General features: G+C 29.0%; 1 protein-coding gene across 1 annotated transcript; it reads left to right on the top strand.

Annotated features, from left to right (window-relative positions):
- The first annotated feature begins 19,245 nt into the window (after positions 1–19,245).
- On the top strand, positions 19,246–21,420 carry LOC106687968 (mid1-interacting protein 1-like). Its single transcript, XM_014432181.3, has 2 exons — positions 19,246–19,544; positions 20,698–21,420. Exons 1-2 carry the CDS (start codon positions 19,465–19,467, stop codon positions 21,281–21,283), a joined length of 666 nt encoding a protein of 221 aa, XP_014287667.1. The 5' UTR covers positions 19,246–19,464; the 3' UTR covers positions 21,284–21,420.
- The last annotated feature ends 1,716 nt before the right edge of the window (positions 21,421–23,136 follow it).

Here is a 23,136-nt window from a genome sequence, read left to right on the forward strand (position 1 = left end):
TGCGCACTGATTCCTTTATAATAAATAAACTTTGAGTAACCCACGGATATTCCTGCTTGAATGACGTATTTTCGATCCCCTTGCGCATTCGTGGCTATTATTTTAATTATGAGTTACCTAATGTTTTATTTACTTATTATTATTATTCTGTTTCCTGTTTACGGACATACTAATCATCCGACAGCGGGGAAGCCAAAAGAAGGGTAATGTTTTTACGGATGTCACATAGCCTGCTCATTTTACAGGCGGTAAATTGTGCAAACTACACAAACGATTATCAAATTTGATGTCCCAACTTACTCAGTATTATCCCGTGAGTGTTTTCAAGCAATTTGAGCTCAAAATACTGAAAAAATATTTTATTATATTTCATAACCTCCTTATATGACAAGGTTCTTAGGTGACAGTAGTGAGAACCAACTGCGTTATTCATTAGTATCTATTCATGTTATTGTTGAGAGACTCGTACACGGTCAATTTCGTCAATATATTGACTGTTTTAGTATATAGGGTATGTTTAGGGTATATTGTAGCAATAATTCTGACTTGTGTGTTATATTTGTATATGCCACGTTCAACTAATAATTTGGTCCTGTAAAGTGGTCTTTATGCTGATATGATGTAGATTCATTCGGACAAATGGTTTCATTAACTTATGATGATGGGTTTTAGAACTTTTATGTTTTATGTTCAATCTTCTATGTCTTTGATATAAATTGAACATTAAATGTTTTAGGAACCTATTAATCATTGCAAAGTCTATTGTCAAGGTTATGATATTGTATACACTTGTAGATATCTATCATTTGGATGTTAAATATTAAGGTTACATAACACTTAATTTAATATTACAATAAATAAACACCACAGCTATTTCATTCTCTCCTAATATTCGTAGTAAGTACGAAAAAAGGAATGCATTAAAACTTAATGTATTATACTGTTGTACAATTATATACTGTTGTATGTAAGAAGAAGGTTGGGGGTGAGGTCAGTAAAAACACAAATAAGTTGAGAGAACTTATTTAATAGTGCCAACATTTCGGGCAGAATTTCTAGCCTTCATCAGGGCTAAGAACAAAGAGCAAGATAATCGCCAATGAATACAGAAAAAATAAGCATATAAGCAGAATGATACAAGTATACATAATTTTTTTTCAATTTATTGTAACATTTATATGAATAATATTGAAATTTGACAATTATTAGAAGATCTACGAAAAATTGAACTTTTTAACTATTAAAATTTTAATTATGTAGGTTCTCTTGGAGTTTTGTTCAACTAGCAAAAAAAAAAAAAAAATCCGTGTCATGCTAGTATTTTCTAATATACTGACATAAACAACCCCGGATATAAGGACGTATCGGTTTTAGTGACGAATATTTCCAGGCCCGTAGTTTTCGGAGATTTAGCAATTTATTTTTATTAGCAACCGCGTAAATAAATCAATCATCATTCAAATAAAGCAATTTGTTAGTGCTTGGTAGCTATGATTGATTTTAAATAATGCTAATTTCATATTTACATAATGTGCTTAGTGATTGGTTAAAATATACGATAATCTATAATGATCAAACATGCCTGGTCCCTTGAAGGTCGTTATAAACGATATCCAGGCTGATTGAAAATTTAGAAGAAATGTCTTTGGAAGGGATTTGAGAAGAGTGAACTAACGAAGATCTTGGTAATTACTGGAATTAAATTTCAGCGGTTTGGTCCATTGAAACACCATGTTTTACAAACACTTCACTAACATTTTTTTTTTTTTCATCTATTTTGAAAAATGAAAGTAGAAATGATAAAATCATGACCCAACATATCACGCCTCAGAACCGTAAAAAAAAATTTCCGTTTCACTGATCAACGTAGTATTAGAAGCCATGTCGCTCGTAAGAAAAAATGGAAGAGGAGGAAACTTGGAACTGAATTACGTGTTTTTAATTCAAAGAATAATATAATTAGAGGAAGTACATAGTTAGGTTCGGGTTCTTGGAAATAATACTACCAAGGAAAGTACAATTTAGTGATAATCTGGCAAGTTTCGTACGTCCGACGGGCAAATATGCGAGTTACATATCATAAAAAATCAGTGAAGACTAAAATGACTTTATTCTAATATATTTACAATAACTACATGTTACTCAGTCTCTATCTTCTAACTTATATCTTACTTAGCTATCTAGTCTAGGAAATATATATGAAAACTTGGGAAGAGGGGGTAGGAGGAATAGTAAAATAGGAGAAGGGGTTTGGACCAATGAGATAATTTAGGAAATATCTGGAAGGGGGAAAAGGCGTGGCGAGAAGTTGGGAGGTCTGATTTCTAAGAAAGACGCCAGGACCTAAGACTTTTGTGCACTGACTTACATATGTTAACCATAAAATAGTTTGACTGATGCAAGTCCATTGTTAGATGACAGCATGTACTTGCTTAAGTACCAGGCCAAGGATACTTGAAAGGGTTGTTAGAATGGTCTCAAGGGCCTTTTGGAAACGTAGTTGTTTTTATTGAGTTTCTTTTTGTTAGGAAATGTGAACACATGGAACCATATGTCTAAAGTGACTGAACCTACAGTTGGGCAAGGGGCAATTGTTTAAATTTATAATATTGGTTCCTTAACTTGCGGAATGTAAACTGATATTTCGAAGATTTTTTTTTTCATTCATATTGTTTCAAATAATATATAGCAAATATTAAGTGTTGTAATAGTCGGAATCGACAAGAAGTCTCCTGCCTTTTGAGTCTTGTGTGAGGATTCCAAGTTAGTCGTTTATACAGATATAGCCCAAGGATTTGTTTGATAGGGGTAAGTGGAATATTATTAAAAGATATTGTAGGGCAATCGGGAAGCTTATGACGAAATTGGACGAATTTTAATCCTCCAATTTTGGCACTATTCTTCAAGGTTATTAATTTTTTTGGAGATTTTTGCGGTACAAATAAAGGATCATTATTAACTAAGAGCAGACATATGTCTTCAGCACACGTGGTGAGGATAGCATTCTTAACGGTTGGGAAGTCAGTTGTACAGACTGTGTAGAAGATGGGACAGTTGGGAAATACCACTGGACAGGTGGTACTATTGTAGCTTACTTTAAAGAGTTTGTCAGTGAGATAGAAACGGATAGTGATAAAGTATGTTTGGGATATGGTTTTACAGAGAATGTACTGCAGCTCCGAGTTCCTGACTCGATAAAAAGCCTGCTTTACATCGTCCATTCAGCGTCCGCCATGCGATGACTTGCTGGGTAATGGGACGGGATGTTCGGAATCCCAACAAGTGATTTAGGAATTTGTAATTGAAATCTAAGGTGGAATACACGCGTTTCAGAATGAGTTTTTCCCATGATAGGTAAAAGACAGATGAGGATGTTCGTTGATGGGTATTCTGGTGGCTTTTGGAGTTTAAATATCATTTTGACTACTGATAATTTCAATAGATCAGGAAAAAATGTGAAACAGAGAACAGCGTTATATATGTAGGTGTGGAATAGAACGAATTTTCGCGGAAGAAGTCTTAGGATATTGGATGTAATTAGGTAATCTAGGAGCTTTACGGGAACGTAATCTCTGAATGATACTGAATATTTCCGAAGGATAAAATTATTTAGTTGGGAGGATCATTTGGTCTGGAATAATTAGTTTTATATGAAATATGTAAATTGAAATTGTTCAAAATCGATCCAAAATTTTGTTTGAACATTGGTATACATTTGTTTGTTTTTTGGCGGTGTTGACACGCTTGATTTCTTATCACTGTTAAGTTTAATTTAGTAAATTCTGCATCTTAATCCTGAAATACTAAGTCATCAGTAAGTAGTAAGTAAGTAGTTAATGAGTAAGGATTAGCTTTTTCAAAGGGCCCAACAGGATGGGAGAGATAATGGCTAATTTCTCGCCCTTTCGATCTCCGTTCTTCTGATTGGTTCTCCATGTGCTCCCACTCTTTTACCTACCCTTCAGAGGGGGTGGGAAGGTCCAATGGACCTTCGGGCGAAAGTCGGTCTTTTTCCTCCCTTTCATGTTCAAATTAAGGCGGCTTACTTCTTTTACCGGGGTCGCTGCATTTTCTCCGAGGTTTTTAGAGTGGCCAGGTATGAGATAAGGGCTGTTTAGTTGTTTGGCTCTGCCTAGACGGTCAACCGTCTCCAGGAGTGCATTTATGTTTATCTATTCATTACTTTTAATGTTTGCCAACCGGATCATTGACTCGGCCAGGCGTTCCTTTGGTATGCCGACAAAAGAAATTACTTTAAGTTCAAAAATTCCAGCTGGTGCACTCTCATACATATCATTTGATTCACTTCTTTCTTTTTCAAGACGTTCTGGAGAAAGAGAATTTTTCAAACCTTAACTTTAGAACGGTTACTCGAAATGATAGTTGTCAAGGATGACGGAGGCTATCAGTCGGACTGAAGCTTACAAGAACTGTAAATATCAACAATAAGATATTTAAAACGTCTCTTTCAATTTATAATAAATAAAATACTTTTTAGACCCTTATTTTGATCTTTTCATGAAAAGCACGATATAAACTAACACACGCAGCCTCCCCACGATTTTTTCAGTGACCCCTTCACCTAAAATTTTAAATGATTAGATTTCAAAATTTTCTTGCTAATCCATTAGTATCCGCTACACAAGATTGATCTGAACATCTGAGGTCAATATCTAGTTTTACGATCCCTGTGTAGGGAGGGATAACTTAAATTATTAAGAATTAATCTACTTCTTGGAAAAAAAATAATAATTTTCTTATTATTTTTTATAAATGAAGTTTAAAAGATAAAAAATTAGATATTACGTAAAAAAATTGAAAATAAACTATATACAAACAATTTTAAATGTATTAGTTCATTTCCTATTTTGAAATAGTGGAACAGAAGCGGAACAACCTTCCGTTGGAAAGCCTTCGCAGCCAGCTTGGTGGCAATAATTACACAACCTTAGAGTTGTCATTTGAAAAGTAACAAATTATATGTTTTGTCTGTCATTTTCTTCAACAGAATTTCAGTTCTCAGCTTCATTTTAGAAGAAAACCCAATATGTCGCCAAATAATTAATAAATGAAACTAGCAGAGCAAACAGTGACCTGCTATTCCTACAAAAATTGACTGCACTAAATTTTAAAATTAACTTTCGAAAATCATTAATTTTCGTATCTCTGTTCATGTTGTAGGGCATTTAATGGACTTTATGTTTATTTTGCTCAAAATAATTATACCCATTGTTCTCCTGTTATGAGAAATCAAATGAGAGCAAATGATGTTGTTTGTGATATATATTTTACTTTATAATATACTGTTGCACAAAAATAAATTTATTCAATTATTAAAGTTGATTTTTACTTAATATTAATTTCATTGCTGTAAAAATCATTTAAATTGATTGTCTATGTTTCGTATACGTTAGTAAGTGTTTTAAAAGATTATATTTGAAAAGCAAAAACTTAAAATATTTACTGCTACAACACATAAAGGGTCAGAGTTTCAGTGATCTATAAGGAAGTACTGTTTCTTGAGCAACGGTTGCACAAGGAGGTGAATATTATTATTATTTATCTATCACTCTATTCTGTCTGTTTGACAAACTCACGTATTCTTTAAAACAATTTACGTATTCTTCCATAGCTGTGCACACAGCTTATTCTTCTACAAAATATCCTCTTCTACCATTGAGGTGTGGTGTGAAATATGGGCATTGCTGGAAAACATGGTTTATTGTAAGATTATTGTTGCAATACTGCGACAGGAGGTTTCCCTGAACCGACAGGGTTGACTCACAACTACAGTAACGGAATAAATAATTATCTGCCACAGCCGGATTTAAAAGTTTGTATTTATATTTCTTGAGTTCTTATGTTATGTATGTTTTGAGAAACTGTTATTATGTTTTAATTATTTGAACGTTTAAAGTTCTTTATGCTTCAAATTATCTGAGCTGTTCATTATATTTTTTTATTTGTTATCTATTTTATTTTAAGTATTTCGACTACTAGGGTCATTTACAAATTAACAAAGTTAATAAATTACAATATTAAATTATATATCCAATTATACACGCTGGAATTACATTTAGATTATATTTAATCATAGATATGAAATATTTTTGAAAAAAATAAAAAATGTTGGCTATTGTTGCGGGATCTTTCAACATCCGTTTTTCTGAAGGGAATATGTGTGACTCGTGAGCAATACATAAATAAATATTAATTCGATAATTATATTTAGTTATTTATTGTATTCAATATCAACCGTTATTTTATTGGGTATTTCATCTTGTTATTGTAATAAATAAATTTGAAGTATAAGTGAAGTTTGGGTCAAATACATTTAAATCGCATGGTGACGAATTTTCAGTTGAGTAAATTCGAAAAATTTTACAATTCTGGTTTAATGATTCGTATAGTTCATATTCCACAGTATAGTTAAATAAGTAGGAATTATGAATTAAGACAAAATAGCACAATAAATATTTTAATAGAGAAAGAAAGGAGTATAGACAATAAAAATATTAGTAATCATCAAATTGTGTTAGTTTTATGAATCTTAAAATAATAAGTTACGATCCTTATTAAATATCAAAAAGGTAAAATACATCGATAATAGTTACGTAATTATGCTGAATTTCTGAAAATCCAAATAGATTCTAAATTCTGAGGTCAGGGCAATAGTTCCTGTTCAGTATACAATTCCTCTTGATCGATGAATGTGTATAAATATATATTATTAGATTAATTTTTATTAATATATTCTTGTTTGAGAATGGTTTAGTTTATTTAAAAACAAAGTTGATCCTTTTTTCTCAACTTTATTCTTTTTAAAACCTTCCAACGTTTCGACCCTCAGGTCATTTTCAAGGATACCTTCATTTTGTTGTCATTTTCTCTTTTAAAATTCATATAAATGCCGGCTAATTGCCTTTGTCCCATCTATAACTTCTTCTATATAACTCTTTCTTAAATTTAAAACTTGTATTAACAATTAATTAATATTAATTAAATTTAAGAAAGAGTTATATAGAAGAAGTTATAGATGGGACAAAGGCAATTAGCCGGCATTTTTAAGAATTTTAAAAGAGAAAATGACAACAAAATAAAAGTATCCTTGAAAATGACCTGAGGGTCGAAACGTTGGAAGGTTTTGAAAAGAATAAAGTTGAGAAAAAAAGGATCAAATTTGTTTTAAAAATAATATATATTATTTTTATTGTGGTTTAAGTTTCATCATCTCAATACAAATAATGATGTCATCCAACGACAGTAAGTTACTATAGTTATAAAAACACTAACTACCGCGTTTAGTAAAGATTAGAGATGGTCTCTTTTGGTCAAAAGTAAAGTAAATGTTACTCGTATTTTCCTGCTCACTCAGGACAGTTATTACGTATTAAACCGTTTGTATGTTCAAATTCTCCAAGTCTTTTTTAAGTTGTTATTTATCACAAAGTTGTTATTTATTCATCTCATGAAATAAATAATTGCCAATTTTTATTTTTTATTAATCAATGCGTACAATTACTGTTAATTGAAGGCCAGACCTCGCTGCTACGTCAGAGTGTAGGTTTTTCCTTCTTTTGGGAAATTCTGACATCCTTATATACGTAAGGAATTACTTTATTATATTGTATTATTATAATGATCCTGATTGACGTTAATATTTGATTCTCATATGACGGCCAAATTTCAGATCCCAAGTTTCAACAATAACACATCTACAAAACAAAGAAATCTGAACTTTCTCACTCCTTGCCTAAAAGAATTATTAAGAGAAACTTGAACGCAAAATTTCCAAATAAAAATTTTATTTACAAATTTTGCTACAATTAGTGTGGCTAGAAATAAGCTATGGCAGAGTTACCACTTACCCAGGGTCTCTAGGATGATGGGGCCATACTAGATTCAGTTTTTTTTTTTATTAGAAATATTTATTTTTTTAAACAGACTTTATCTGCACTTCTAACATTTTCTAAATTACTTTAAGGTTTAATGTAATTATCACTGCTAATATTAACTTTAAACCCGGCTAAGTATTTAAGAATGAAGAAGGGTCCTCTGACATAAGTGACGACTAAAACAAGACGAACTTACTAAAATGCCATTTTTGTAAACTCAGTTACCTCTCAGGCAAATAGAAAAACAAAAGAAGTACTCAATTTTTGTTTATTTTATTTTATTTTTTTTGTAACTATATTAGATATTAGAGAAATTAAAAAAACAAAACATTCATTGTGATACCCATACAAATAACTGTCAATACACGACCATGTAAATGATAAAAGAATAATTAAGTTTTAATATATCCAGTTATTAAACATAAAAACTATTGATTTGATTATATATGTTTTATATAAACATTATTTATTTCTCTGCGACCTTCCGAGTTTATGTAAGCCTGTTTTCAGTTTGAAAAGGCAATTTGGCTGACTAGGCATCACCTTGCCTACCATCTACGGCAGCATGATTTGAATTTTAGTGGCTTTAGTTTGAGCGATCGGCTGGCACTGTGAATAACAATCAAGATAAACTTCTTGAATTCCGTTTATTGTTTCAAATCATCTTATACTTCTATAACTATTAAATTTAAAAATTTTATTCATATTATTAAATTTAAAATTTTGTTGATATTAAATATATAAATGTTATTGATATTACTAAATATAATAATTTTATTGATTTCTTTTATTGTATAATCTTACGTTCTATCTCGTATTTACAGACAGTGGTAATAAGGATCATAGAGCCCATTCATACCTTATTTACAAAAATAGAAATTGAATGAGAACAAAATACGAAACAGAAAAGATCAAATTAACAATTTCAACACAGTCATTCCTATTTACAATATCTACATTCAGCATGGTGAACTCCAAACCTAACTTTTCCTACACCCCCACTTGTGAGGGGAAAAGCCGGACTCCGGTAGATCCCGACGCTTCGCTCTCAATCACGTCACTGGTATTAAAATTTCGCAGCGCCAGCTCAGGACTTGATGACAGTCTCTGGGCCGTTGATGTTTTAACCTGCAAGAAGGATAGTAGGGATGTGTATAGCTACACAGAAATTGTGCTGGAGGATTAGATGGTGGGTGAATTTCTCATGAAATGTGGTGAATTTGAATTTAATAAGCTCTGAGACAAAATTTAAATTATTGAATTTAAAAAATATTACCACTTGCTCATTACCAGTGATGCGGCGAGAGGGATGCGCTGGGATCTTATGAGCTCTGCTCTACCCCTCACACCTGGAGGATAGATTATAGACTCAGGGATCCTCAGGTCGATTGTGTATATATTGTGTAGGAGTGTAAATGTGATTAGAGACTATATTATTTTATTATTATTTTATTTATTTATTTTTTCATGTACATAGTTTGATTATGTCCATTTTCTTTATCCTTCTGTTAGTATGTATTTCAAGAGAGATTTTATTTATTTGTATGTACTTTTTTTTCATTTATTTATTTATTTTTCATTCTGATTTTATTTTATTTTAGTAAGAATGTGATCATTCATCACTATTACCTATTGCTCACAACGGTGTGGCAGATTATAATATCTATCAATAAATAAAGTTCGATTTAAAAAAAAAAAAATAAATATTAGCCGAGAAGTGAACAGTTGTTTTGTTAATGTAAAGAGAATTATTTAATGATCACATATTTTATAACTCAAAGCTTTACCAAAGCTGAAATATGTCTTCGTTTTAATTAGGTCTTCAATTTTATTTACATCGAGATTTTAAGATGAGAGAGTGATAATTGTTTATCTTAATTATTTATTTTTATAATTATTATTAGCGAAGAATTGACTTATATAATATAAAGATAGATATTGAATTCCCTTAGCGATACACAAATAACACAAAATACATTCACAAATACACACAAAGCCTTAAATGTATAACAAACAGCTGAAATATGGCTCCAATAATAAGTCCTCAAATTGATTTTAAATTGAAATTTTAAGATGGAGTGATAATTGTTGTATTTAATATATAGACGATTATTGTTTGAAAAAGGAAAAGGTAGAAAAAAACATTGCTTTAGGTAACTCTAATGGAATTCGTGTCTGTTCTTAGCTATTGAACAATTTTTCTATTCACTCGCTTCTTTTGCTTCTACTACTATTTAAAATTAATTTAATTTCTTTAAACGTTTAAAATAATTTTTTTACAGTTTCTTGAGGTTATTTAATGTTTTTTTCAAGGGACATAACTTTGAAGTAGCTTAGAGGAATAAATTATTCAACATAACTTAAAACAATGCGACGTGCTTGGGTTTGAGTACTATCCGAGTTCAGTTTTTCGCTCGGAATTCATAGATATACAAATCCAAACTAAAACTGCAGAATATCTTGGGATTTGAAAACAGGATTATGCAATTAGTGAAACTTTTAAACATTTTCAGAAGGCTCAAGAATTGTTCTATATTATACGTGAAGGTAAATTTTTTTTACATCTTTCACAAAAAAATAAAATCAATAATAACTTACTTGAAAGAAAAATATTAACTTTAATTCTAAATTTCTATTTTTCACTCGACAGTTAACAATGGTTTGTCTATACTTTGTATTATTTTATGTTTTTCTGGATGGAATTACCTCTTTTATTGTTCCTTTGACTTATTTTAACATCCTAACAACGTTATGGACAGTTTGTTCATTATCCAGTCCATTGTTCTACTAAAATAAAAAATAAACAAGTGCACAATTAACAGTTTTTAAAAAATATACCGTGAATTTAAATAATTCTTACGATAAATTATATTAAAGGTGTTAACCCAGATTAAAACAACCTTTCATATATAAATATAAGTTAAATATTTTCCTCGTTTTAATCTTGGTTGACAGACGCCAAAAAAAAAATAAAAATAAAAATAATTAGTATTGAATTTTTAGCCTAAAATCTATTGAAATTTGTAAATTAATATATAATAGTTAAACTATCTATATAGATAGTAAATTATATTTGAATAACTTATATTTAATATTAACTTATTTATTTGAAATTCACTGAATATAATATTATAATTATAATATTTTTTAGAAAACTATTGATTGTAATTATTTTTTTAATTTAGTAGAACAATGAACTTGATAATGAGCTGTTGTTGAGAAAAAATAATTGGAAGAAAATATTAACTTTTTTTCTGCTAAATGATTTTCATTCAGTCTATTTCGCAATCATTCTGGGATGAGAGTAAATTGGGCAAATGATATCTGGTTTCAGGAAAAAACAAAACAAATGGCTAGTTCAAGGAGTGCCGGGATGTTTTGAAATTTATTTTTATTTTTGTCTGTGAGTAAATGTTAAGTCATAACTTGTCCATTAAACCAAATGGATTATATTAATATCAAGATAAATTTTTTTTTTAATATTTCCTTGAAATGTTTTTTTAGATAAATATTGTCTCACTACGCATAAGATGCCTAAAAAAAATATAGAACGCAAATTATTAGCTTTTTTTCCTTTGGTTGACTCGTGCCTATCCCACACCTTGCGCGAATGATATGTAAACGTGATTGTCACGCTAGAAATTAACCTATGACCCATTCACACTTGAGTCGAGAGATTTATAAAATTTCCTGTAAACAATTACGGCGTAAAACGGATTTAAAAAAAAAAAAACAGTACGTCATAACCAATGCGCAAGCAAATTTAAATAGAAAGATATTTTACAAAAATTTCACACGATACTATTCTTTTCAGATAACAAGTAATTATATAATTTTTTATTTAAATTATGTATATATAGTAATCCGACTCTCTTAAACGGTGAAGCTTGTTATTCAATTTATTTAAATAATTGATGATTTATTTTTATAATAATTACAAAAATTGACGTACTTTTGAAAAAAAAATACATATCTGGATTTTTTTTTTTATAATTAAACAATAATGATTAACTGAATTTGAATTAGAAGGAGATGGGTTTGGGTTGTGGTTAAAGATAGCAATTAATAGATAGTTCCAACTATTTAATAATAAGCAACAATTCAATCCGTAGAACGGATAAACATTTTTTAAAATAAAATAATTTTTTTAATTAATTATCCTCAGCATTTCCACCATTCCCAAAAGCCTGCATAAAGACAAGGAGTGAGGGTCGAAACGTAAGCCATCAACAAATAGGTTTAACTGCTTCTTAATTTTGGCATTCTTGAATTAACCGTTCGAAAAATAGTACTTTCTTGATCAAGCCCTGTCTAGACCTATTTTTCAAAGGTTTAGAATCATTTGAGATTAAATTTGCGAAATCAATTTGTACGAATTTTATTTTGGAAAGATATGTATCTAATCCTATACATATCAAATTGGAAATAACCTTTATAATAGATTATTTTTTATTATAATTTACTTTACTTTAGTCTAGAAAAATATTTTTTAATTATAAAGATTACCTTATGTATTAAAACAGATAAAATTTTATTTTTTGACTGAGCCATGTCATCAAAATGACTTTTAGAGAAATTACTCATCGCGAAAAGTATATAGTGATCCAAATATAAGATAGCTACAATTATTGTGCATTCGTCAGTAGTGTACCAATGGGGAAAAAAATCAATATTATTTGACACATCTATTTTAATTTGACTAAGTATTAATTATTAATAATATACTATCCTAGTATATTTAAAACTTCAGATTTATTCTAATAGAAAGGTGGTAATTTTCTGATTATTAAATTAGACTTATTTTTTGGTTAGTACAAAACTTCCTCAGAAGTCCTATTTACCACCTGAGGTACCGTACACTGCAACACGAGAAATGTTGACGTCCCCAATGTTATCCCTTAAAGACTAAGTAGCCCACGGTAGACGTCCCGAAGAATAATAACAGTTGTTGAGTGAAAAGAATTATGAAATGAGTTATTTATAAAAATATAATTCCAATTCTATACTTAAAACATTTATAACTAAAATAATTGTCTACATCCACACAACAAAATTGAAAAATTGCTTATCTATATAATTACATTCATTCATTATAATTAATATTTTTGTATATTTCTTTTCTTCTAATGATTTATGAGAATTACTTTTATCATTATTAGTGATTAAGAAGTAGTATAAATGTTAATAAGCAGCAAACTCGTCGGAATAATTTATTTTGTTAACAATGTTCTCATTTAAATTTACAATATTAGTACTATAATTTTCAGTTGCCACCTATAGGATGTTGTATATATTCTTGGAACATTCGTTGCAAGGAAAGTTCGAATGAGTAAATCGATCAATATGCACACTATATTATTAATGATTTGTTATCATATAAATAGAGAAACTAAGGTTGGTTTGGCAAGGATATATTATTGTACTAATCTATACTATACCAATTATATATAATAATTAAATAAAAAATAACCAAGATCGCCGCAACGATAATTTAAAATTGCATTCTTATTTAACGAGTTCTTTCTTTATACTATGACTTTGAATTCCCTCGTATAAGATCATCAACATAAAATGTTTTGACAAATATCTCCCAAAATTACTGGGATATAAAAGACATTTGAAACTTCCTCGGTATTTTTATATCAGCGGTAATAATGACTGAAAAAAGCATACGATAAAGATACAATTTTTTTTTTTATTATTTTATTTATTTACGTCGATATTTTATGAAAAAGAGACGTTTGCGTTAAAATGGCAAATTTATGAATAGATATATTGTAAGAAGTAATGGTCTCAAAACTCATTTAGGTCTCAAATTGTGGAAAATTAAATCGCCTTTGACATAGGATAAAGTAAAGACAAGCAATTCTGCCAGGCAAAAGGTTTTGGAATTATTTAATTAACAATTGAAGATAGTGAGAATGGTTTTGCTTAAAATCACAAATATTGTTCTAAAATTGAAAAACCAGACTTTATAAGTTATAAATGAATATTTTGAGTATATTGATGTATGAAACAAAAATTTAATTGTTTAATTCAAATATACACAAAAAAATATTATTTTTTTACCTACGTAATTTATATTATTATTATTTTATTATTTATTATCATATATTCATTATTTATAATTCTCCTTTTTACCAACTTTTCGTATTATTATTTATTCACGTTATTGAGCAACACATTAAATTATTGTCATTTGTATTACTCTTTTTGGCTTATATAACTTTAATCTTACAGTTCTTTAATTCTGTTATTTTATTTATTACATATACGTTTTCTTTATCAATTTTTCATAACTTTAATTTTAAATAATTTTCATTTTGTACATATATTTACTTACTAGATTTTCATATGTATATTATTTTCTTCTTCTTATCTCTTTCATTATTATTATATTCATGGTATTAATATATTATCATACTGTTTGTATCGGCTTATAATGATTACACTATACATTTTATTCCAATACCACTTATGTACCACTATTATCTGTTATCTTGTAAGTTTATAGTTATGCTACGATTCCTATGATTGATTATGGTTGTTATATTGTTTTGTTCTTAGTCCTGAAATGTCGAATCGTTATCAGAAATAAAATAAGTTTAAATTATTTTTGTTCTTCACTGACCACACCCCGCCGCTTCCTTATATAATATACACCGTCAACAACCAACAAATTATAATTATTACTCTAGAACAATTTTTAAATCGATAAAACAAATTAAAGTCGTGTTAGAAAACATCAGACGCTTTCTCTTTGAAATAATTGAAATAAAAGGGCGGAGGCGTGGTAGACTGGTCTGGAACTAACGGACTCGCGATCAGGTGACGCATCTCCATGGCAACGGCCAATCAGAAAGCGACACTGCATCTGGCGTGACTGCTTCCGTCTGGCGGCAATTTTGAACATGCCTTTATAACTGGGTTATTGATTCAGATTCTTGTAGTTGTCTCATAAAATAGTAATTATATATAATACACAGTTAATTCACATATGCTTCTGAGGAATAAAAACCATTTAAAATTATGCGGAAGATAAATAATAGCAGAATTTAATTTTTTTGCATTATTTCATAAAAAAATTATAAAATATAATGTATAAATATATATAAAATATAAATAAAATGCGTACTAAAAGGAATTTTTTTATTTTTTTAAGTTTTTGAGTTATTGAGCATCCTATTCAGAATTTATTTATATCATACGAATTTCAGTATTTTTATATACTGGACCAGTTTAAGTTTGTTCTTATGTATTATAAGTTATTTAATAATTTAGTTAAAGTATTTTAGGTTATAGAAGAAAGAAAAAATATATATACTGTGAAAAAAAAGTATTTCTACGAGTAACTTCCTATATGTTCAGTGTGATGAAGAATAATCATGTTTCTAATATTTTTGTTTTTTTACCTAATAATATAATAATACACTCTAATGAGGTATATTCAGAGTGTACCAATGTGTCAATAGTGTTTCTCTCTGCAAATGGAATATGCTCTATTATTGATTTGTTTTTAATTTTTAACTTCTCAAGACACTTCACAGTTTAAGTATGGCTATTAATTTTGTCCTTCACTCCTCGTGTTAATCTATGATATTTGTTTTATTGACATTTAGATTGATTTCTTAATACTCAATTATTGGTAGAATCAATTCCTTTGACCAAGCCGCTAAGAATATAACAGCGGTGATGGTGATATCATATTTCTAAGCTAACGATTAGGAATTAGATAAAATTGTAAACAATTTGGTGACATCACGGTACACATAGTCGCTCAGGTATATAAATGGAGTGTTGCTAGATGTTAAGATACCAGAAAAAAAAAAAAAAAAGTCATTTCAATATTTTATGAAGAAACTGGTCGGGGTCTTACATTTTAGATGTTCCTACATTTTATTATGTATATTTGGAACTGGTAAATACTCGAAGGAAGTTCTTCGGTAATTCATCAGTTCGACAATCAGACTTTTATTTTCCCTCCAAATATTTTAATGCTCAGTTTAAAGAAAGTTCAAAAAGCATACTGCTGGAATACTGTGTATAAAGATCAGGTTAATAGAGTAAATCTGTAACTAATAACAACATATCTGTAAGAAACAACGAAATATGGATAATTTAATTTAATAATTCTAATTTAAAAATTAATGTTAAGGAATGAAAATATATGTGACTAACATAATATGTAAGTCAAAAAAATAATAAAGAAACAAAATATAAAGTTAAGTAAGACAAAGAAGTAATTACAAAATATGACAATAATAATATATAATGAACAAAACTTATAACGTGGGTAAGGTTTTTATATTTTGTTTCTTTATGCTTTTTTTTTAATTACATATTACATTAGTTACAGTTATTTTCTTTCCTTAACATTGATTTTTAAATCAGAATTATTAAATTAAATTATACATATTTAGTTGTTTCTTTGCATTATATAACTTTATATTTTTATTTCATTAATTATGTTATTTTACTTTCATGTTTAATTAACTATATACGCTTTAATTTCCCATTTTTTCATTACTTTATTTATATCTATATTCATTTTGTACAATTATTTACTTTAATTATTCTATATATCTTTTATTCACTAGTTATAATATTTTTTCATAGCCCTGATGTAGAAATTCTGGCCGAAACGTTGGCACTAAAAAAAATAAGTTTTTTTTAACTTATTTGTGTTATTCTCTGACCGCACCCCAAACATTTTCTCATATATATTACCCACGGTAAACTATCTACTCATTATTTTTAATAAATTAAATTAAACTTAATTGTAGAACAATAATTAACATTTATCACTGGTTAATAATCATTTAAATTAATATAGAGATTTTTTAAAGATATCTCCATATATAAGATAAGCAGTTGAGCTAACAGAAAGTAATCATCCTCTGATGAAACGTAATTAGATTGCTAAGACGAATTATCTATCTGTTTTATCACTAAAAATAACAAAGAAAATGTTCTCAACACATCTGTAAAAAACCTTGAGAAAAATATTTGTAAACACAAACATTTTATTACTTCTATTCTAATGAACATGTACAAGATATTAGAACTTCATTTTTAATCATTAAACTCGCCTTAATGTGCTTCTTTCAGACCCAAAAAATTGTATATGGTTTTTATTCAGGAATAATTGATATTAAACATATTTTGCACTTTCCGCGTCTCTACGATGTTTCATACTCCTTGATAAAAATATTATCAACTGAAATAAATCAGAACATAGATAAACAATCGGTATGATTTGAGAGAGGAAATTAATGGCGATAAATAAAATGGTAATTTTTGGTCTAAATTATTCTGTCACTAATGATCAGCTTAAATCATTATATAACTAAATGTATTTAACTTATTCTTAGAAATTCCGTATGTCATACATTGTTTGCTTGTCGTATTAAAAACAAGCATCATATTTTCAAAAAAATTAAAATGAATATTTATAATTACTTAGGATATTTGATTACCTACGTGAAGTTTCAGTATAAGGAAAATTTTTTTTAGGAAATAATTTTGAATTCTGAGAAGAAAAATTTAAAGTTATTGACTTTAAAAAATATATAAAACATGAATGTATTTACAATTAACCATCAGATATATAATAAGCTTTCTTTTGATTTTGGCACAACTTTACTGTAAGCCAGATTTAAACAATTGTATCCATATGTCACATATATTTTTCTTTCAGAGTTAAGCTGTTCAATGATATTTATTTTAAATTTTATGTGAGATCCGATTCCCAACTGACAAACTAAAGCAACAAAAGTGCTAATCAAGAAATCGAAAACAGTTTAAATTCAAATTTTATTTAATAGCAAATATTTGTTTGCTTGTATTTTTTCTGCTTCAGATTCGGCATTATACACAATTCTATAAAGTCAGATTTTACGTCATGACCGTAAAAGTGAATTTCCTTTATTCTTTTTAATCTATCACTATTAAAAAAAAAATGTTTAAAAACTCCCAATCGTAATATCATTTTGTAGCACCACCATGGATTTTGGAATATTTATTTATTACATTTTTTTTTAATGATTCCCGATGTTGGATTTCTCAAAGTATGATTTGTAACACTCCTTTCATAAAAAAGGTAGCGTGTGTGTCTCATGGCCAAAGTGTAAAAACAAATTTTAAGAAATAAGGGATCATAGGTCTTTCAATATTTGTTTTTATACTTTGTACTCTCTTAAAAAAATAAAATAAAAAAAGGTAGAGTGTTTGTCTCATGCCAGAAGTGTGAAAACCCAATTTTAATTATCATGGGTGATAGGTCATATTTTAGTTTAACCAACTTATATACGTATAAATCACAAGGTGTGCAGATGATTAAAACAAGGATTATTTAATAATATTAAAACAAAATAAAAAATGAGAAATATTTCTTAAGGAAACTGTCTGGAGTGTGGTCAGTGAACACTAAGTAAAATTGATTTATTAGAGCCAACATTTCGGTCAGATTCTCAGACCTTCCTCAGAGCTAAGAACAAAAATAGGATAATGATTAAAAAGGAAATACAGTAAAACAAGAAGATAACAGATAATATAATATAGGGACATAAGCAGTATTAAAAGATCTTGTGAGGAAATAAAAGTATAATGAGAATAGGCATAGTAATATTAAAATTATGAGAGAGAAAAAAAAAGGAAATAATATATACATATGTATATGGAAATCTAGTACGTAAAAATCCACTATTATACTAAACGCATAAAAACATTTACTTTATTAACTTATACAAAAATAAATTATGTTCTGGCTTGTAATGTAAATAACCATGTAACAGGTTTATCAACACGTACAATACTTAAAAATAATAACTACATATTTATAGAATGCTATAAAGTGTAAATAAAGAGAGGATAAGCAGGAAGTCAGCCAAAATAGGCTGTGATCTGGTTTGTAATTTTAACCGAAAAATTTGGACGTATTCCACGGTGGGTTGACCTACTAGATGAATCGAACATTGGGTGTCAACAATTAAGATGACGTCGACCAGTAGTAAAGCCTGCATATGGTGACGTCATTCGCCGCATTATACGGACGAGAAGCGAGAGAAATATTATGAGTTACAGAGTGCAACAGGCTATAATGCATTCAAATATCGCATCTGATCACGAAAGCGCAAAGTTTATCAAGCAACATGAAATCGAAATTAAAAAAAAAAAATAATTATAGCAAACGTCCACGAGTAGAAGGGGTGACGACCATGCGCCGGGTCAAGGACCAATGAGATTCGAGCCTGGGGGTGGCGTGATGTCGGGGCGGGAACTACGAAAACTATCACCTCCCCGCGGATAAACCTCGCCGGTCGACGAGAAAAATGCAAATAGTCGTAAAATAAGTTAGGAGCATCAGAGAAAAAAATAGCTGCGTTGCGAAGACTCAGTGTAAAAAGGTTTGCCAAGGGCAAATGAGGTAGAAGGAGAAGAACTGGATAAAAGAGGAGTGGTAGGGATGGCGGGTTAACTGGTCAGCTGTTAGGAGCACTCCTCAGTCTCAGTTCGGTCGCCGTCACAGTTGTACCGTGTCTTCTGAGTAGAGCATGTCCTCATAGTGGGAATGTTGACACACGAATTTATCAATACGGCATCTATGTTTTCTTCAAGTGAAACCTTCAATATACCAATGGATTCGAACAGGTAAATTAGAAATTTTTCTATAGTTCTGTTTCTATCAGTGTTATACTCTGCCAGTGATAGTATACATTTTCTAGTTTTAAACATTAGTTTCCCTCTACTCTCAAATCGAAAATATAACCAAAGTTTTGAAAAAATAATCGAATCTTATAACTTTAAATGTGTTCTTAGATAATTTAAATAACTTGCAGATATTTGGCAAATAGTCAATTTCATATCAGTTTCTTAGAAACCTAAGATAGTTTTTATCAACCGAAAGTTTTTTGATAAAGTTTTTATTTCATCGATATTCAACTTTAATTTCTTTTATTCGAACGGTTTTTTTTTTTTTTTTTTTTTAATTTTAAACTTCAGTTAATTTGTTATAACATGAAAAATGTCTGTGACACAATTTATAAGTGAAAGCAACAAGATGTGTTGGAATGGTTGGGCAATACCTGTTAAACCAAATTAAGTTTTCCCTCAGCTTATATGTTTTTAATAAAAATATTGAATGAATTTTAAGATTTTTCAAAAATCTTGTTCAAATAAAGTCAGTAGACAGTATGTGGTCAGGCTATTTAATGGTTATGGGCGTGGTAACCTTAAATTAATTCGTGATTTCTATTTTAATTTTATATGTCTCGTGTTTCATTCTCTAATTGGTAGTTATCCTTGTTGAATCTTAATGTTTTGAGGCCAAATGCCTGATTGCAGACTTACCTCAACTGGGTTATGCAACTGACCCTAAGGTTTTCAACATAGCTATCCACCTGGAGAGTAATCATAATTTAAGAAGTATTTCCTGAGTTGTAGTTTAGAATAATGATATAAAAGTTGTAAATTACGGTAATTTTTTGTATGGTTTAATGAAATTTACCTTATGCTATGATTTTTTTTTTAATAGTTTAAACTTTTATTATAAATCTAACTCTGTGTGTTAATTTTAATCAAAATTTAATTTTAAAAGAAAATATAGTTTCATTAAAACACCACAATCACTCGATCTTGTTTTTCATATAGCCTAAAAGTTCAGTTCTATGTTATTTGAAAATAATTGTTTGGCACACATACTATGCGAAGAAGTTGTTCCTGGACATTGTTTAAATTATTAACTAGGAACATAATAATTTTTCCTTTTATTTTATTTCTATTCTCAAAGATATTTTTTTTTCAGGAATTACAGGCGTGTTCCACACCAAGAAGCCGAATTTTCATCCCAAAGCATTATGAAGGCAATGGAAAAGTTTGTCCAAGCTGTTCAAGAAATGGATGAAACAATTTTAGTGCCTTCTAGACTTATGGACCTAGAAGTTGGAGATTCAGAGGATACAGCAAGCCTCAAGTCTCAGTCAAAAAAAGGTTCAGAAAGGGATAATTTAAGCTCAACAGATCTGTTTCGTTTGTACAACATGGTGAATTGCGTTAAGAACGAATTATTGTGGGGTAACAACAAAGGCAGTCCCGATGACGATGAGATGACGATATCATCCACTGCAGCCACCCCTAAAACCCATGTGAGGCGGCCGTCAATAGCTTCACTCTCTTCCTCTCAATCCCTGAGCGATACCGACTCTGAAACAGGGAATGAGAACGACTCAGGAATCGAAGGAGAATCTGAAGCAAAACCAGACTACATAAATAAGATGGAAGAGAGCTTCAGGCGACACCTTTATGGTCTCCATAGGTCACTCAACCACATGTCAGCCGCTGCTAACTACCTTACAAAACGTTATCAGAGTGATATAGGTGCGTCTGTTTGATAACTAACATTGTTAAATGCTCAGAATCGTCTGTGCAGTGACTCCCAGTGTTGATCCATGTTTAGTTTGAATTTGAAATTCACAAGCTTGTGTGAGTGATATTTATAATTGATTATAAATATATTTCGTTTATTGAATTATTGTGATATATTTGCATAATGTTAACATTCTCAGTGGAGGTAAAATATTAAAATGCAGTATGTCTTTCCTTTTGACACTAGAGGCATCATGGGGTGCAGTCTTTTCTTAAAAGGTTTTACATATCATACCTTATGTTTGTTACTTCTAGTACAAAAATGTTAGAAGAATGCTCATATATTTATATTACGATTGGATTATATTGCCTGGTTAGTGTAACGAATCATGTATATTATTCCTATCTACAGTAACCTAGTCATAGTAAGCAATAGTCTTCTTTTACATTTTGTAATCTTAATTTTATTGCTTAAATTATATATTATATATACCTGAAAGGCAAAAGTATCGTTGAACTGCTATTTTATTTATTTATTTTTGTTTCTTTTTATTGTCCCTTTGTAAACTGAATCGTTCATCTCTGTATAAATTTAACTTTTATTGAAACCCTCTTCTTTCAGTGCAATATTATTATACAAAACGTTATGTATTTTAATTTATTTACTGAATATGTATGTTTTTTTTTTCACTACTTGTGTGTAGGAAAGAATAATTTAATTTTAAAATTATGGTAGGAGAGATAGTTTAAGATGTCTCTACGACATGTTTACTATTAGATTTTTTTTTGTGTTCTTTTTTAGTTTATGTGGCTGAGAGGAATTTAATTCAGTTTACCCATTGTTCAGAATGCCAAATAAATTCTATTTTGTATTAAAAGAATACAAGTTTTCTCATTTTTTGACCTATACTTCCTCTAATTTGAAAATACCTTTAAACTGTTACAGAACTAAATTAATTTTATTATAATTCTAATTTCTTGCTGTTTGGTAAATTGTATGCTATACTTATTTTTAACTTTTATTTGAAACTTGAAACAGTTTGGTTTCACTATTAAGAATTAAAAATTTAAATGTTTTGGAATTTTTTTTAAATTTGAGGTTTATTATCTGTGGTCTGTGATATCATATTAAAATTCCTTTTTAATTTATGATCAGATGAAGATCACAATTAGTTTGTTTCATGAATATTGTTTGTTGTTTAAGCATTATATTCTTTTTTTTTTTAAAGGTGTTTCAAGTTTGTTTTTATTTTCATTTAAATTCATATAATGACTACGTTATTTATTTGAGAAACTGACATGGGTTGTCATTAAAAATATAATCGATTCGTTCATTATATTTTGTTAATTGAAAACAAGATCATATATTTTATAATTTATGATATATTTATCAAAATGAAAATCAAGATGGCTATTTCTATCATGATTTTTTTAATTTTACTATAAACATTTAATGGAGAATTTACTTGGATTTTTGGGATCCCACTTCAAATAGTATTCAGGGGAGTCAAGAATTACTCATCATTTCTGTGGAATTCTAAAATGAACATTGGCCAAGATGCCAATTATGTAATCCAGATAATTGCGAAATTTAATATTCCTTATATTTTATTTATTTGAATGTAAATTTTATTTTACTACTAATGATTTTTTTTCTAAAGTAAAGATATATTGAGTTTTCCTCACCTATATATTTTTCTAAAGCCTTGAAATTAATATTTTATTGTTAATTCCTTTCTTGTTTATTTCACTTTGATTGTTTCTTTGTAACAGTGAATACATTTTTTCAAGTTCACTGTTTTCTTTTGTGAATAAGTATTTTAAATGCAAATAATTAGAAATTTGGTAGTCAACATGATTTTTGTTAAGTACTTTTTGT

This window comes from Halyomorpha halys, unplaced genomic scaffold, assembly GCF_000696795.3.
Source record: "Halyomorpha halys isolate HHAL.00 unplaced genomic scaffold, Hhal_1.1 Scaffold1034.1, whole genome shotgun sequence".
Classification (NCBI taxonomy): domain Eukaryota; kingdom Metazoa; phylum Arthropoda; class Insecta; order Hemiptera; family Pentatomidae; genus Halyomorpha; species Halyomorpha halys.

Coding starts and splice junctions, on each gene's coding strand:
- LOC106687968 (XM_014432181.3), top strand. CDS start 19,465: ATGTTGACACACGAATTTATCAATACGGCATCTATGTTTTCTTCAAGT. Junction 19,545..20,697: donor ATACCAATGGATTCGAACAG/GTAAATTAGAAA, acceptor TTTTTTTTTCAG/GAATTACAGGCGTGTTCCAC.